The sequence below is a fragment of the Sinocyclocheilus grahami genome, unplaced genomic scaffold (genome assembly GCF_001515645.1).
Source record: "Sinocyclocheilus grahami isolate Dianchi unplaced genomic scaffold, SAMN03320097.WGS_v1.1 scaffold1289.1, whole genome shotgun sequence".
Lineage (NCBI taxonomy): Eukaryota > Metazoa > Chordata > Actinopteri > Cypriniformes > Cyprinidae > Sinocyclocheilus > Sinocyclocheilus grahami.
In genome coordinates this window covers 73103-86877 of record NW_015506468.1, presented here as the reverse complement: position 1 = coordinate 86877, position 13775 = coordinate 73103, and the positions used below count along the sequence as shown (strand labels likewise).

The 13775-nt window shown below is 32.9% G+C and overlaps 1 protein-coding gene across 1 annotated transcript in view; it reads left to right on the top strand.

Annotated features, from left to right (window-relative positions):
* LOC107568884 (solute carrier family 12 member 9-like) overlaps positions 1 to 13775 on the top strand; it is a 54802-nt gene that overhangs the window by 15341 nt on the left and 25686 nt on the right. The window contains exons 7-8 of the mRNA XM_016254881.1: positions 10081 to 10238; positions 11492 to 11574. Of these exons, the coding sequence (XP_016110367.1) occupies positions 10081 to 10238; positions 11492 to 11574 (241 nt within the window). The remainder of the gene's footprint in view (positions 1 to 10080; positions 10239 to 11491; positions 11575 to 13775) is intronic.

Genomic DNA, 13775 nt, shown 5'->3' with positions numbered 1-13775 from the left:
GTGTGAGTGTGTGTGAGTGTGTGTGTGAGTGAGTGAGTGTGTGTGTGTGTGTGTGAGTGTGTGAGAGAGTGAGAGAGTGAGAGAGTGAGTGAGACACTGGAGGTTTATGGAAAGAAAGGTCCTCCTGTTAAATGACAGAGAAAGATGTAAAATCGTCTAAAGTCTGATCTGATGTCTGTCTTACACTGCTTTTTATTTTAAATGATTCACCTCTGCATTGAAATCAGTGTTATTTTAGTATTTTCATACTATTAGTTTTTTTTTTTTTAATATATTGATTTTTATTTTTATTGAATTCAATTATTTTTTATTTTCAGTTTTCATTTTTGTTTGTTAACATCATTGTTTTTTTTCCCATAGATTGATATATTATGTATTTTATTCATTTTTATTTGTAAAATAAAATCTAAACTCAGTTTTGAGTTTACTTTAGTACATCAAGTTAAACTAAATGAAATTAAATTTAGCTTTGGCGACTAGATAAAATATAATTATATAATAATATTTGTATATATATATATATATATTTTATTTAACGTTTATTTTATTTCAAGTAGCAAAAAATGTTTTTATATATATTTTATTTTATTTAATGTCTGTTTTGTTTTAAATCATTTCAAATAATCTTTGTGTTCTAATATTTGTTAACAATAATAACCCTGATTTAAGTGCAGCCCTCACTCCTAAAACTTACTGCATGCATGTGGTCTTTGAGACTTTCAGTTTTCTGCTTTAAACACCGTGAAGTTTGAAATATTGCTTTTTTAATGTCTGTAAATCATTAGATACAGGCCTAAAACATGATTTTTAAGTGAGATCCCTAAAGCGATTCAATCAATCTTGTCTGTGATGATTGATTTTGAAGAGCAGAGTTTATCTGTTCTGGATAAGAGAGAGAAAAAGATGGTTTAGGGTTTGGAATTAAATTACATCAGCATTAGAGATTAAACATCCTTTTTTTGTTATTATTAAAGCCATCAATCAGCTTCTCATCACTGTCATTCAGGATGCTGAACACTGGTCGCCGTGGAGACCCTCTGCCCGTCGCCATGACAACAGAGGAGGCGGGTGGTCCTACATGAAAGATTAATTCACCTAATCAAGTGAAAATAAGACATGTTGTGTCAGTGGAGGTGTATGCAGCGCTTTAGAGACCAGCAGATGGCAGTACGACATTAACACAGACACACATGAGGCGCTTATGATGAAAATAAGAGGAATTGCTGGAGAAATATTCAGCAGTTTTAAAGGTCACATCCGGAGAAATCAAATTGTCCGTGATCTTTTGAAATAAAAGCGTTCATTGCATGATAAAAAAAAAACGTATTGCAAGTTGCCAGACCTCCTACGCAGAGGGAGAGAAGATGTTTTTATTGAAGTTAAACCGCAAAAAAGACTTGTTCTGAACTTTTGCAACTTTCTGATGTTGTGTAGATGAACGTAATCACATTTACACGACTGTATGCAAGCTTATTTCTGCTACACAATAAAATACATTAATAAATAAATAAGGTAATTGCAAACTTTTACCTCACAATTTTGACTTTTTCATTACAATTCTGAATATTTATCATACTGATTTTTTCTCTCACGAACTTGCAAGATTAAAATTCAGAATTGCGAGGTAGATGAACGTAATCACATTTACACGACTGTATGCAAGCTTATTTCTGCTACACAATAAAATACATTAATAAATAAGGTAATTGCAAACTTTTACCTCACAATTTTGACTTTTTCATTACAATTCTGAATATTTATCATACTGATTTTTTCTCTCACGAACTTGCAAGATTAAAATTCAGAATTGCGAGATATAAACTTGCAGTTCGCAGAAGAAAATTCTGAATTGTGGAAAAATAAAATATATTTCTCACAAAAAAAAAAACTATTGTAAGATATATATATATATATGTACTCAGAATTGCGAGGAGAAAATCATCAGAATTGTGAGATGAAAAAATTGTTACATTAAAATGTTTTATTTATTTTTATTCTGTGGTGGAAGCAATTCAAAGTTTTTTTTTCTTGCATTTTTGAGAAAAACGTCTGAATTGTGAGAGATAAATTCATAATTGTAAGTAAAAAAAAGTCAGAATTGTGAGATAAAAATTAGCATTTTTCTTTTTCCATTTCCGTGGCGGAAACAATTCAGAGTTTTTTTTACCCGCAATTTAAAAAAAAAAAGTCCAAACTGTGAGATATAAACTCGCAAATTCTCAGAAGACAAGTCTGAACTGTGAGATAAAAAGTCACAATATTTTTTATTCTGTGTTGGAAATAAACTTCCATAGTTGTGTGATCAGAAACTGTTAACAAACCCACAACTTATCAAGGTTACTCCTTTTACGTTAACCAATCAGAACGGAGCTCATTTGCATACAGAATGACATGTGGAATGAGTCTTAAAGGTACAGTAGCAGAAACACAGTAAATAGTCTCGCGCTTGTGGATGGCTGTGAGTGTGAGCTCGTGTTGTGACAGTCTCTTCATTAAGGACTGTCACTCAGTTATACTATGTGTTCATTTATTCATTCAGTGTTTAATTGTATTAGTTTAAATCTGTCCTTCATCTTTAGTGGCAGCGCTGTGAAAGAGAAACCCCTGAGCGTCTGTCTGTCTGTGAGTCGTGTTTCATCTGTTTCGTCTTCTGTTCTGTATCTCACTGCTGCAGATGGTGAACTCTGACCTCTCGTTCTCACGGTTTTCTCGATCACATCTGAGAGCTGAGCAGATATTAAAAGGCAGAGGCCATTTGCACTTTACATACTGTGCCATTCAGAAGTTGGGGTCAGTAAGATGAGCTCACCGAGGCTGAGTTAATTTGATCAAAAACAGTAAAAATTGTGAAATATTATTACAATATAAAATAGGTGTTTTCTTATGTAAATATATAGTCAAATGTAATTTATTTCTGTGATCGAACCTGAATTTTGTTTTCAGCATCATTGCTACAGTCCTCAGTGCTTCACTGCTCAAGAAACATTTCTGATTATTAGCAATATTACCAATATTTTTGTGGAAACCGTGACGCATTTTGTTTTTCAGGATTCACAGATGAATAGAAGTTTAAAACGGCAGCTTTTATCTGAAATATAAATCTTTTGTAACATTAGAAATGCCTTTACTGTCACTTTTGATCAATTTAATGCATCCTTGATCATTTTTTAGGAAAATTTTACTGACCCCAAACTTTTAAAACGGTAGTTTTAATCTCCGTCCACCACGAGTTTGCAGGAAGAGTGGTTAGAGTTGTTTGGTTAGCAGCAACAACGGGTCCTTCTGCGTTCACATCTGCGTGGCAGCGTTGAAGGTGATTCCTCATGTTTGTTGTGTTGCCAAAATATTTTATTTTCACCTCACACATCCTACACATAGTGTAGTTTTATCAAGTGTCCGTTTGCTGTCTTTCTCGGTTTCTAAAAAACCGAAATGCTTCCAAGCGTCGGCTTTTAACGTTGCAGGTGCCGCTCTAATGTGTGTAGCTTCGGCCATTTTGTCACGTACTAGCGCCTCTGCGAACGCAGACGTACTACGTCTGACGTAAAAAACGCTCGTAAACATGCTAGTAGCGCATGCACTCATCTCTGTGGCCGTGGGGCCGACAAATTCCGATAGAATGTATTGCAAACGAGCACAAATCTGACTTTTTTCATTTAAACTTAAGACATCGATTATTTAAGTCTCTGCATCGATTCAGAATCGTTTAATGCGGAACAACGATGCATCGAAAAAACTATTATTTTTCCCACCCCTAGCTTATTGTGTAATCATAGACTGTATAAAAACATGGGCGTAGTGTCCGTGACGTCACCCGTAGATTTCCGAAGAGAAGAGCCATGTTTTTTTCTGCTGTAAAGTTGTGCATTTTAACATGGGGGGGTCTATGGGATTGGCTCCCTTTTACAGCCCGCCTCTAGCGGCCAGTCGACGAATTACAGTTTCAGTCACTATAGACTGTATAAAAACATGGGCGTAGTGTCCGTGACGTCACCCGTAGATTTCCGAAGAGAAGAGCCATGTTTTTTTCTGCTGTAAAGTTGTGCATTTTAACATGGGGGGTCTATGGGATTGGCTCCCTTTTACAGCCCGCCTCTAGCGGCCAGTCGACGAATTACAGTTTCAGTCACTTCCGTGTTGGCTTCACGAGAGAGAGCGAGAGGGTGCCGCTTGTGTGTAATGGTTAAGGCATGAGGCTTAAAATACCAAGGGTCCATAGAAAAATACTGTTGTACGTTGTTTTTGCAGCGGGGCAGCTCAAGAACACTGGACACACAAGTACTCTTGCTCTTTTGCCCCAAGCCAACATCAAAGTTTGTGTGTTCTAATGAGGTTAGAATTAAATGATCATTTAATGGTAAAAATCTAATGATCTTTTTTGTTGTCAGATCCAGTGTCCAGTTTTTATGATCTGGGATCTTGTTGAAAAAAAAAAGGGCATGAGGCCCTTGCTATTTTCTATTCTAATAAAAGGCTAAAAAAAATAAAAAAATAAAGCCGCTGCGTGTGTTATGTAAAACTATTATAGTTTTTGTTAATATTTTGAATCAGATTTTATTTTTATATTTTCTGCTTTCATGTTAATTTAAATTTTTGTTTAATAATTAATTTTAGTAATTTTTTAATGAGTGTGTTTTTGTCATTTTTATTAGTTTTTGTTGTTTTTTTAAATACGTCTATATTGTTTTTATTAATTTTTATTTCGGTTGTAGTTATTTTAGGACATCACGTTAAACTAAATGAAAATGAGAAATGTTGCTTCGGAAACTAGCTGAAATAAAATTAAACATATTTCGATATTTTATTTTATTTTATTTCAGGTAACTATTTATTTATTTTTATGGTTTTCGTTAAGTATAATAACCCTGGTTGATGTTCAGTGAGCCCTTGTTTTCAGTTTAGTGGGAATAAATGCTCTGTTTGGACTTGGAAAAATGCATTTTGAAGTTGTGCATCAATAACTTTTATTTCCAAAATCAAGAAAAGTCCCTTTGCTTTGAAAAGCAAAGTGCAGCATCTGGAGTGTTTGAAGGCGTTTCTCTGCTGATTGTTGGAGAAGGATGGAGTGATAGAGACGGAGGTGTGATGGAGATAAAGGGACGTGAACGGTGCTTGTTAGCTATCGATCGTTTTTAATGATCCTGCTCTCTCGTCTCGGAGGAGCGTTTAACTCGACAGCCGTTTCTCACACTCTCTGGCCTGCTGTTCACACACTCGATGGAGGTCACGGCTCACTGTACTCTGGCCGTTCAGACCTGATGGTATTGATGCATGGCACATCTGACCGTAGCATTGAACGTATGATCTCAAACACAATGCATAGCTGCATTCTGAAGCATTTATTTGCATGCATGCACTCGCATGAAGTGCTACAGGACTAACTGGTCACATTAGCGCTGTTATCTTCATTCCTATTAGTTCTGGACGTATCACATGGCTGCTCGTCTCATTTGCATAAAGTTAAACTTCTCTCAGCTTTGTTGTTCTCTGGACACGCCCACATCATATTGCTTATGCCATTGCAAATTAAAATGCATTGAAAATGAATGGCTTCTGTAGGGTTGCAATTGCTGATTGATAAATGAGTAAATGTTATAGTTAGTCAGGTCTTTGCATGCTCCGTGGCATGGCGTTGCATGCGTAACAAACTGTTTTTTGCACATGCTGTAGTGTATTGCATGCATTTAAGGAAATATTCAACCAGTGTTATTTTAGTATTATTGATACAGTTTTTGTTAATATTTTGGATTTTATTTTTATATTTTCTGTTTTCATTTTATTGTTTGTTTTTGTAATTTGTTTTTTAAATTTCTTTGTAGCATTATTAACTTGTAATTTTTTTTAGTTTTATTAGTTCTGTAATAAGTCATTATTATATTTGTTAAATTCATAACCATATAATTATTATTTTAAATATATTATTCTATTTCACTTAATATTTATTTTGTTTCATGTAATTAACATGTTTTTTTTATGGTTTTAGTTTTAATTAACAACAATAACCCTGTAATTGACAGATTAATTATTGAATTAATTTTTATTTCGGTTGTAGTTATTTTAGGACATCACGTTAAACTAAATGAAAATGAGAAATGTTGCTTCGGAAACTAGCTGAAATAAAATTAAACATATTTCGATATTTTATTTTATTTCAGGTAACTATTTATTTATTTGTATGGTTTTCGTTAAGTATAATAACCCTGGTTGATGTTCAGTGAGCCCTTGTTTTCAGTTTAGTTGGAATAAATGCTCTGTTTGGACTTGGAAAAATGCATTTTGAGGTTGTGCATCAATAACTTTTATTTCCAAAATCAAGAAAAGTCCCGTTTAAAATGAATGCTTTGAAAAGCAAAGTGCAGCATCTGGAGTGTTTGAAGGCGTTTCTCTGCTGATTGTTGGAGAAGGATGGAGTGATAGAGACGGAGGTGTGATGGAGATAAAGGGACGTGAACGGTGCTTGTTAGCTATCGATCGTTTTTAATGATCCTGCTCTCTCGTCTCGGAGGAGCGTTTAACTCGACAGCCGTTTCTCACACTCTCTGGCCTGCTGTTCACACACTCGATGGAGGTCACGGCTCACTGTACTCTGGCCGTTCAGACCTGATGGTATTGATGCATGGCACATCTGACCGTAGCATTGAACGTATGATCTCAAACACAATGCATAGCTGCATTCTGAAGCATTTATTTGCATGCATGCACTCGCATGAAGTGCTACAGGACTAACTGGTCACATTAGCGCTGTTATCTTCATTCCTATTAGTTCTGGACGTATCACATGGCTGCTCGTCTCATTTGCATAAAGTTAAACTTCTCTCAGCTTTGTTGTTCTCTGGACACGCCCACATCATATTGCTTATGCCATTGCAAATTAAAATGCATTGAAAATGAATGGCTTCTGTAGGGTTGCAATTGCTGATTGATAAATGAGTAAATGTTATAGTTAGTCAGGTCTTTGCATGCTCCGTGGCATGGCGTTGCATGCGTAACAAACTGTTTTTTGCACATGCTGTAGTGTATTGCATGCATTTAAGGAAATATTCAACCAGTGTTATTTTAGTATTATTGATACAGTTTTTGTTAATATTTTGGATTTTATTTTTATATTTTCTGTTTTCATTTTATTGTTTGTTTTTGTAATTTGTTTTTTAAATTTCTTTGTAGCATTATTAACTTGTAATTTTTTTTAGTTTTATTAGTTCTGTAATAAGTCATTATTATATTTGTTAAATTCATAACCATATAATTATTATTTTAAATATATTATTCTATTTCACTTAATATTTATTTTGTTTCATGTAATTAACATGTTTTTTTTATGGTTTTAGTTTTAATTAACAACAATAACCCTGTAATTGACAGATTAATTATTGAAATAGTTGCGAGTTGCTACCCTGAAGTTCTGGTCGCTGAAAAAAATGAATAAACACATAATTATAGTTTGCATAAAAAATGTAATCTGTTTTTAGGACCGTTTTTGTATTGCAACATTATTTGACAATTAAATGCATTTTAATTTTTAATATTGCGAAGCAAAAAAATTATATATATTGGATTTAATTTTATCGAAAAAGCATCACGGTAGCCTTTTATTTATGCTTTTTTTTATTTAAAAAAAAAAAATCACTTTAGAGTGTTTGTTTTTCTTTATAATTGTCCAGAATTTTTATTTTATTATAATTTTTTTTTAATAATTTTTTTTATTTTATTTTATTTTTTATTGCTGTTTTAATGTGTGATTTGAGCATGAATTTAATATTCACATACACCATGTGTTGTGTCTTTTGTTGTAGTTTTTTCCCTTTGCTCTAGTTATGTAGCCTGTGTGTGTTCAGCTTGATAAAACATGTTTGTGTGTGATGGATGGCTGCTTTCATAACTTTCTCTCTTAACTACTGCTGTAAACTAGTTCACTAATGACTAATGATTGGATTTGGTAAATTAAGCTCTGCTGAGCTCGTTTATGAGTCGTGTCTCTTATCTCGTTTCTTTTCCAGCCGTCAGAATTCATCTCATTCTCGCCGTACAGACCGCTACTCTTCTCCCAGCTTCAGTGCGAGCCGATCGATAGCGCGGAGGAACATGACACGTCTGTCTCTCGTTCTGCTTTTCTAATAGCTGTGTTTGTTTGCAGCTGTCAGTATTTACATTCATTCAGCTCCTGTCAGTAGAATTAATACCTCATAAAAGATATGGAGCGCACGGATGGACGGACGATTGACGTTTTCTATTTCATACGGACTTGTTAACTGGCGTCTTTAGTCTGTGTGTGTGTGTGTGTGTGTGTGTGTGTGTGTGTGTGTGTGTGTGTGTGAGAGACACAGAGAGCTGGAATAATTGTGTGTTCAGATCTGCAGTCGGTCTGTATAATACTTAATAGAGCTGAGACGATGCTATTAAACCTGCTGGAGCTGAACGAATAATAACCGCACAGACCAAGAGAAAAGAGTTCTCTGATGACAGATTGTATTATTTGATTTGTTTAATTTCATCACGTCATTCAAAGCTGTACAGTACACCACAAAAGAAGATATTTAGAAAATTTGCCAATGCAGTTAAACTCAATGGGGTTCAATGTTATTTAGCATTTTTCATACGTCATGCAAGAGCTTGAGGAAATTATGGTTATTTTTTAATAAACCGGTCCTTTAAGCTCTGTGACAGCATTCGTGGCATGATGTTGATTGCCATTAAATACAATAAATTAATTAAAAATAGTTAATGGTCAGCACAAACTTCGACGTTAAAATAGAAAAGTTTGAAGTAGTTTTGAAATCTTAAAAGTTTAAAGATTTTACAATCATGCATTTTATAATCTAAACAGATCAGTGTTATTTTATTATTATTTATATAATATTACAGTATTTTTACTATTGTATTAATGTATTGTTTTAATGTTATTTTTGTGCTTTTGTCATTATTATTATTATTCTATGTATTTATTCTATCTTAATGTAAGTAATTTGTATTATTTCAGCTTATTTATTTAGTTAGCTAGTTATTCAGTCAACATTTATTTTCATGTAATAGTTTCATCTTATTTTAATCATTAGTTCCATGTAATATTAATAATAATGTAATTAATTTTATTTTAGTTTTATTTCAGTTACTGAAAATGTTTTTAGTAATTTTAGTACTTAAACTTGTTTATTTCGTTTAGTTGCCATGGCAACATTTTCCAATTTTAACTTTTTTGGCTAATATTTATATTTTATTTCAAATATCGAAAATGTCTTTTTTTAATGTTTTTTTTTTTAAAATCAATAACAGCACTGCAGTGTTATTTTAGTATCACTGTGATTTTTTTTTAAATGTTTAGAATTTAAATTTTTATATTTTCTGTTTTAATAATTTTACTGCGTGGCTTTGCTTATGTATATATAGTTTTTTTATATATATGTCTATTTTCATTCATTTTTATTTCAGTTTCAGTTTTAGCTATTTTAGCACATAAAGTACAACTAAATGAAAATGAGAAATGTTGTTTATTTATTTCGTTTAGTTGCCATGGCAACATTTTTCAAGTTTTAACTTTTTCGTCTAATATTTATATTTTATTTCAAATATCGAAAATGTATTTTTTAATGTTTTTTTTTAAATCAATAACAGCACTGCAGTGTTATTTTAGTATCACAAATTTTAATTTTTTTATATTTAGAATTTTAATTTTTATATTTTCTGTTTTAATAATTTTACTGCGTGACTTTGCTTATGTATATATATATATATATATATTTTTTTAATATGTCTATTTTCGTTCATTGTTATTTCAGTTTTAGTTTTAGCTATTTTAGCACATAAAGTACAACTAAATGAAAATGAGAAATGTTGCTTTGACAGTAAGTTTAAGTTAAATGTGTTTACATTACATATTCACATTCTGTCACATTCTGTTGTACCACATTCAGGCTTGCTTTAGTAGTTACTTTAGCAGATCATTTGCAAGCTCTAGCGGAAACCGAGTCAGAAGTGTTTGTCTCAGAAGATGTATAATACTATGGTTTTTAATGATGTGTAATAAAATGTTTGCTGGTCGCTCAGGTTATTAGTAACTCCCTCTGTTTGTCTGTTCTCTCTCAGCGTCCTCCTGCAGCAGGATTACGGCTTCCTCACAGATATTAACGTCTGGCATCCGTTGGTGACGGTCGGCGTTTATTCCTCCACGCTCTCCGCTGCCATGAGCAACCTGATCGGAGCGTCCCGCATACTCTACGCTCTGGCCCGAGACAATCTGTTAGGTGAGTCCTCAGAAATGTCTCGCAAAATGATTATAAAATATTAATTTGGCCATTTGGGATGTTTCTATTTTATTCATATTTATTAAAATTTTGCTATAAGTTTGATTGCATCATATAACAATTGCTGTAAATCGTGTTTTACAAATTACGTCTTTAATTGATTTTTCCGTACATTTCTGCCATATGTACAGTAGATTAACTGACAGCCACCACTGAATATTGTAGAAACTTAATTTGCCGTAAAGTTGCTTTGCGTGAAAAGCGCTGTACAAATAAACTTGAATTTAATTTAATTCATGACATTTAAACACATTTACCCTCCAAACTCCTGTTAACTGTATACAATTCTATACATATTTATATATATAAACACACTAGCGCTCAAACGTTTGGGATCCGTAAGACTTGTAATGTTTTTGTAAAGATTTAAAGACTTTTTTGATCAAATAAATGCAGTCTTGATGAGCAGAAGAGACTTCTTTAAAAACATTAAAAATCGTTCTGATCCCAAACCTTTGACCGGTAGTGTGTATAAATATATATATATGTCCACAGCTCGTTAGTTCACCAGAGAAATTAAGTCTAGAGAAGAGCATTTCGCCAAATGTTACACTATACACTCATTATATTTGACTTCACCTGTTAGTCATAGTAATTATTTAATGTATGTTTAAATGAATCTGTTATGAAACATGTTATGACAGCCGCTGTGCAATTGAATATATATTTAACAAATAGAAATTGTATAATTTATGAGTTAATTTAAAAACTGCATTATGTGCAATTTACACGTTTGCATACAATTTTTTATTTATTAATTTTTTTAAGTTGAGTGTTGATTATTATATTTAAAAATAAATAGTAATTAAATTTAAGTTTGGGTTAAGTTGTAACCTTATCATGTAAAAGGGCTCCCTATAGTTTAAAGCATAAGCTGAGGTAGATTTTTATGTGTGTGAGTGTGTGTGAGTGTGTGTGTGAGTGTGTGTTTGGTGTGGTTTGTGAGTGTGTGTGTTCGGTGTGTGTGTGTGTGAGTGTTTGGTGTGGTGTGGTGCGTGTGTGTGTGTGTGTGTGTGTGTGTGGTCTGATGGATGATTGTTCTCAGGATGAATCTGTGGATGTGTGAGTGATTGATTCTCCTGCTGTCTTCGGGTTCTTCACCTTCATCTGTTGATCTGCTGATAGTTGTTATTTGATGTGGAAATATGAATTCAGATCATATGGGATCAGTGTGGCGTCTCTCTGTCTCTCAGGACGCTTTCTGTCTCCAGCCAAACACACGTCTGCCAGCGGGAACCCCTGGGTGTCTGTGCTGATCTCCTGGATCTTTGTGCAGGTGAGTTCAGGAATAACAGAGTGATTGTCAATTATTGCAGTAAATGAATAAAAATTTGATTCAAATAATAAAAATGAGATATAAATAAACAAATAATAGAAAAGATAAAATATTATTAGATGAAATAATGAGAAATTAGACTAAAAAATATATCAAATTAAAAAGATCAAAATTAGATCAAAATAAAACATAGAAATAAGATTAAAAATGAATAAATGATTAGGGTTAAAAATGAAAAAGGATTGAAATATAAATAAATTTAAAAAAATTAAAAAAATTTATTAACAAAAGTTTTTAAATAAGAAAATTAAATGATTGTAAAATTATTTTAATAAAAATATATTTTAAATGATTTAAATATAAATTTAATATACATTTAAATTATTTAAAATAAATACATAATTCATACTACAATACAATACTAGTGAGTTGAGGAAAAAATTTAAAATATTTAGCAAATAATATTTTACATCAGAATAATATTTTCTCTTTAATTGTTTTTAGAAAATCATCCTCAGATGAGGATAATATAATTTGAGGAACTTTGGCTTCCAGTAGATTGAAACTCCTGCTCTACATTACAGTGTGCAAGCTGCCATATGCTCCTCATTTCTCCCTTAAATGAGCATATTCATAATCTTATTAGCATGTTCATACCCTGTTATGGCAAAGTTTGTAATTTTCTCACACATTTCCTTTTCATGAAACAGAAACTCATCCTACACTTTCCTACCTTCCCATTTCTCTCTTTCTCTCTCTCTCTCTCTCTCTGTCTCTCTCTCGCTCTCTCTCTCATTCTCTCTATGTGTGTCACAGAGTCATTAGTCTCTGATTGGTTTAAAGGTTCTTTGACTCCCAGAATACTTTGTGATTATGAGGGAGCTGCAGCCATTAGACATGAAGAGCAAGATGACATGACCTGGAACAGAAACACACACACACACACACACACACACACTCGTGCGCTGATGCTTTGTCACACTGTCTGATCTGCACTATTAAACTTGTGATAACCTCCATTAGCGTTTCACACACACAGAAGAGAGCAGCATCTCTCATATCCGTCTCATTCTCAAACACGTTTGACTCAGAAAATGCTAGTCAATTTCACTAAAAATTACAAGAAAACAGCAAGGAACTACTGAAGTCCGTTCCTACCTACTTTTTATCTCTCAATTAAAATTAAATATAATTTTCTTCATCCCAATTCCATTTAAGTTTCACAGTTCCAACTTTTTTCTTTTACATAAAAATAAAAAAATGAGTCCTTAAAAAATATGAAAATAAAATCTTAATAAAATATTTTATTACAAATAAATATATATATTTATTTATATTTTTAAATAGAAAAAAATTCAAAATATTAATAAAGATTTACTTTAACTATTTTATTATTTATGAATATTTAGAATTTATATATAACAATACATTCATAATGTTTTATTTTTATATGTTCAGTTTTCATAATAATTTTAGTTTGTTCTTTACCGTATCTTTATTGCATAAAATATGAAAATCAAAAAATACAATTTGCTTTTCCTTTAATCTCCTTCCCATCCTCCCTCCATTGCTTTTTAAATTTTATTAACTAAAGGCTGCATTTATTTGTACAGTAAAAACGCATACCTGATTCAAGAAGGGGGTCTTAAAAATGGCCAAAAAATATTATTTTACTAACTTATTAATTTTAAGTTCAATTGTGCTTTGGTATAATGTCTGCTAGAATGTTAAAACATGTTCAGTGTTCAGTAAATATGTTTCAGTTGTTTTAAGCAATCATGCAATGTTACTTTAGAATTTGGCTAAACTAAGGAATCTTAGAGGGCAGCATAATTAAAACACCTCTGATACTTTAAAATGCTGCCTCTGTAGTCAGCGCACTAGGTTCTGGAACAGAGCTAATGCCTCTATATGGAACCCAAGAGTGGCAGATGGCACAGTAAATCTGAAGCGATCTCGCTCTCTCGCTCTCATTCTCTCTCTCTCTCGTTCTCTCTCTCTCTCTCTCTCTCTCTCTCTGTCTCTCTCTCTCTCTCTCTCTCTCTCTCTCTCTGTCTCCCTCTCTCTCTCTCTCTCTCTCCCTCTCCGTCTCTCTCTCCGTCTGTCTCCCTCTGGCTCTCTCTCTCTCTCTCTCTCTCCCCGTCTCTCTCTCTCTCTCTCTCTCTCTCTCTCTCTCTCTCCCTCCCTCCCTCTCTCCCCGT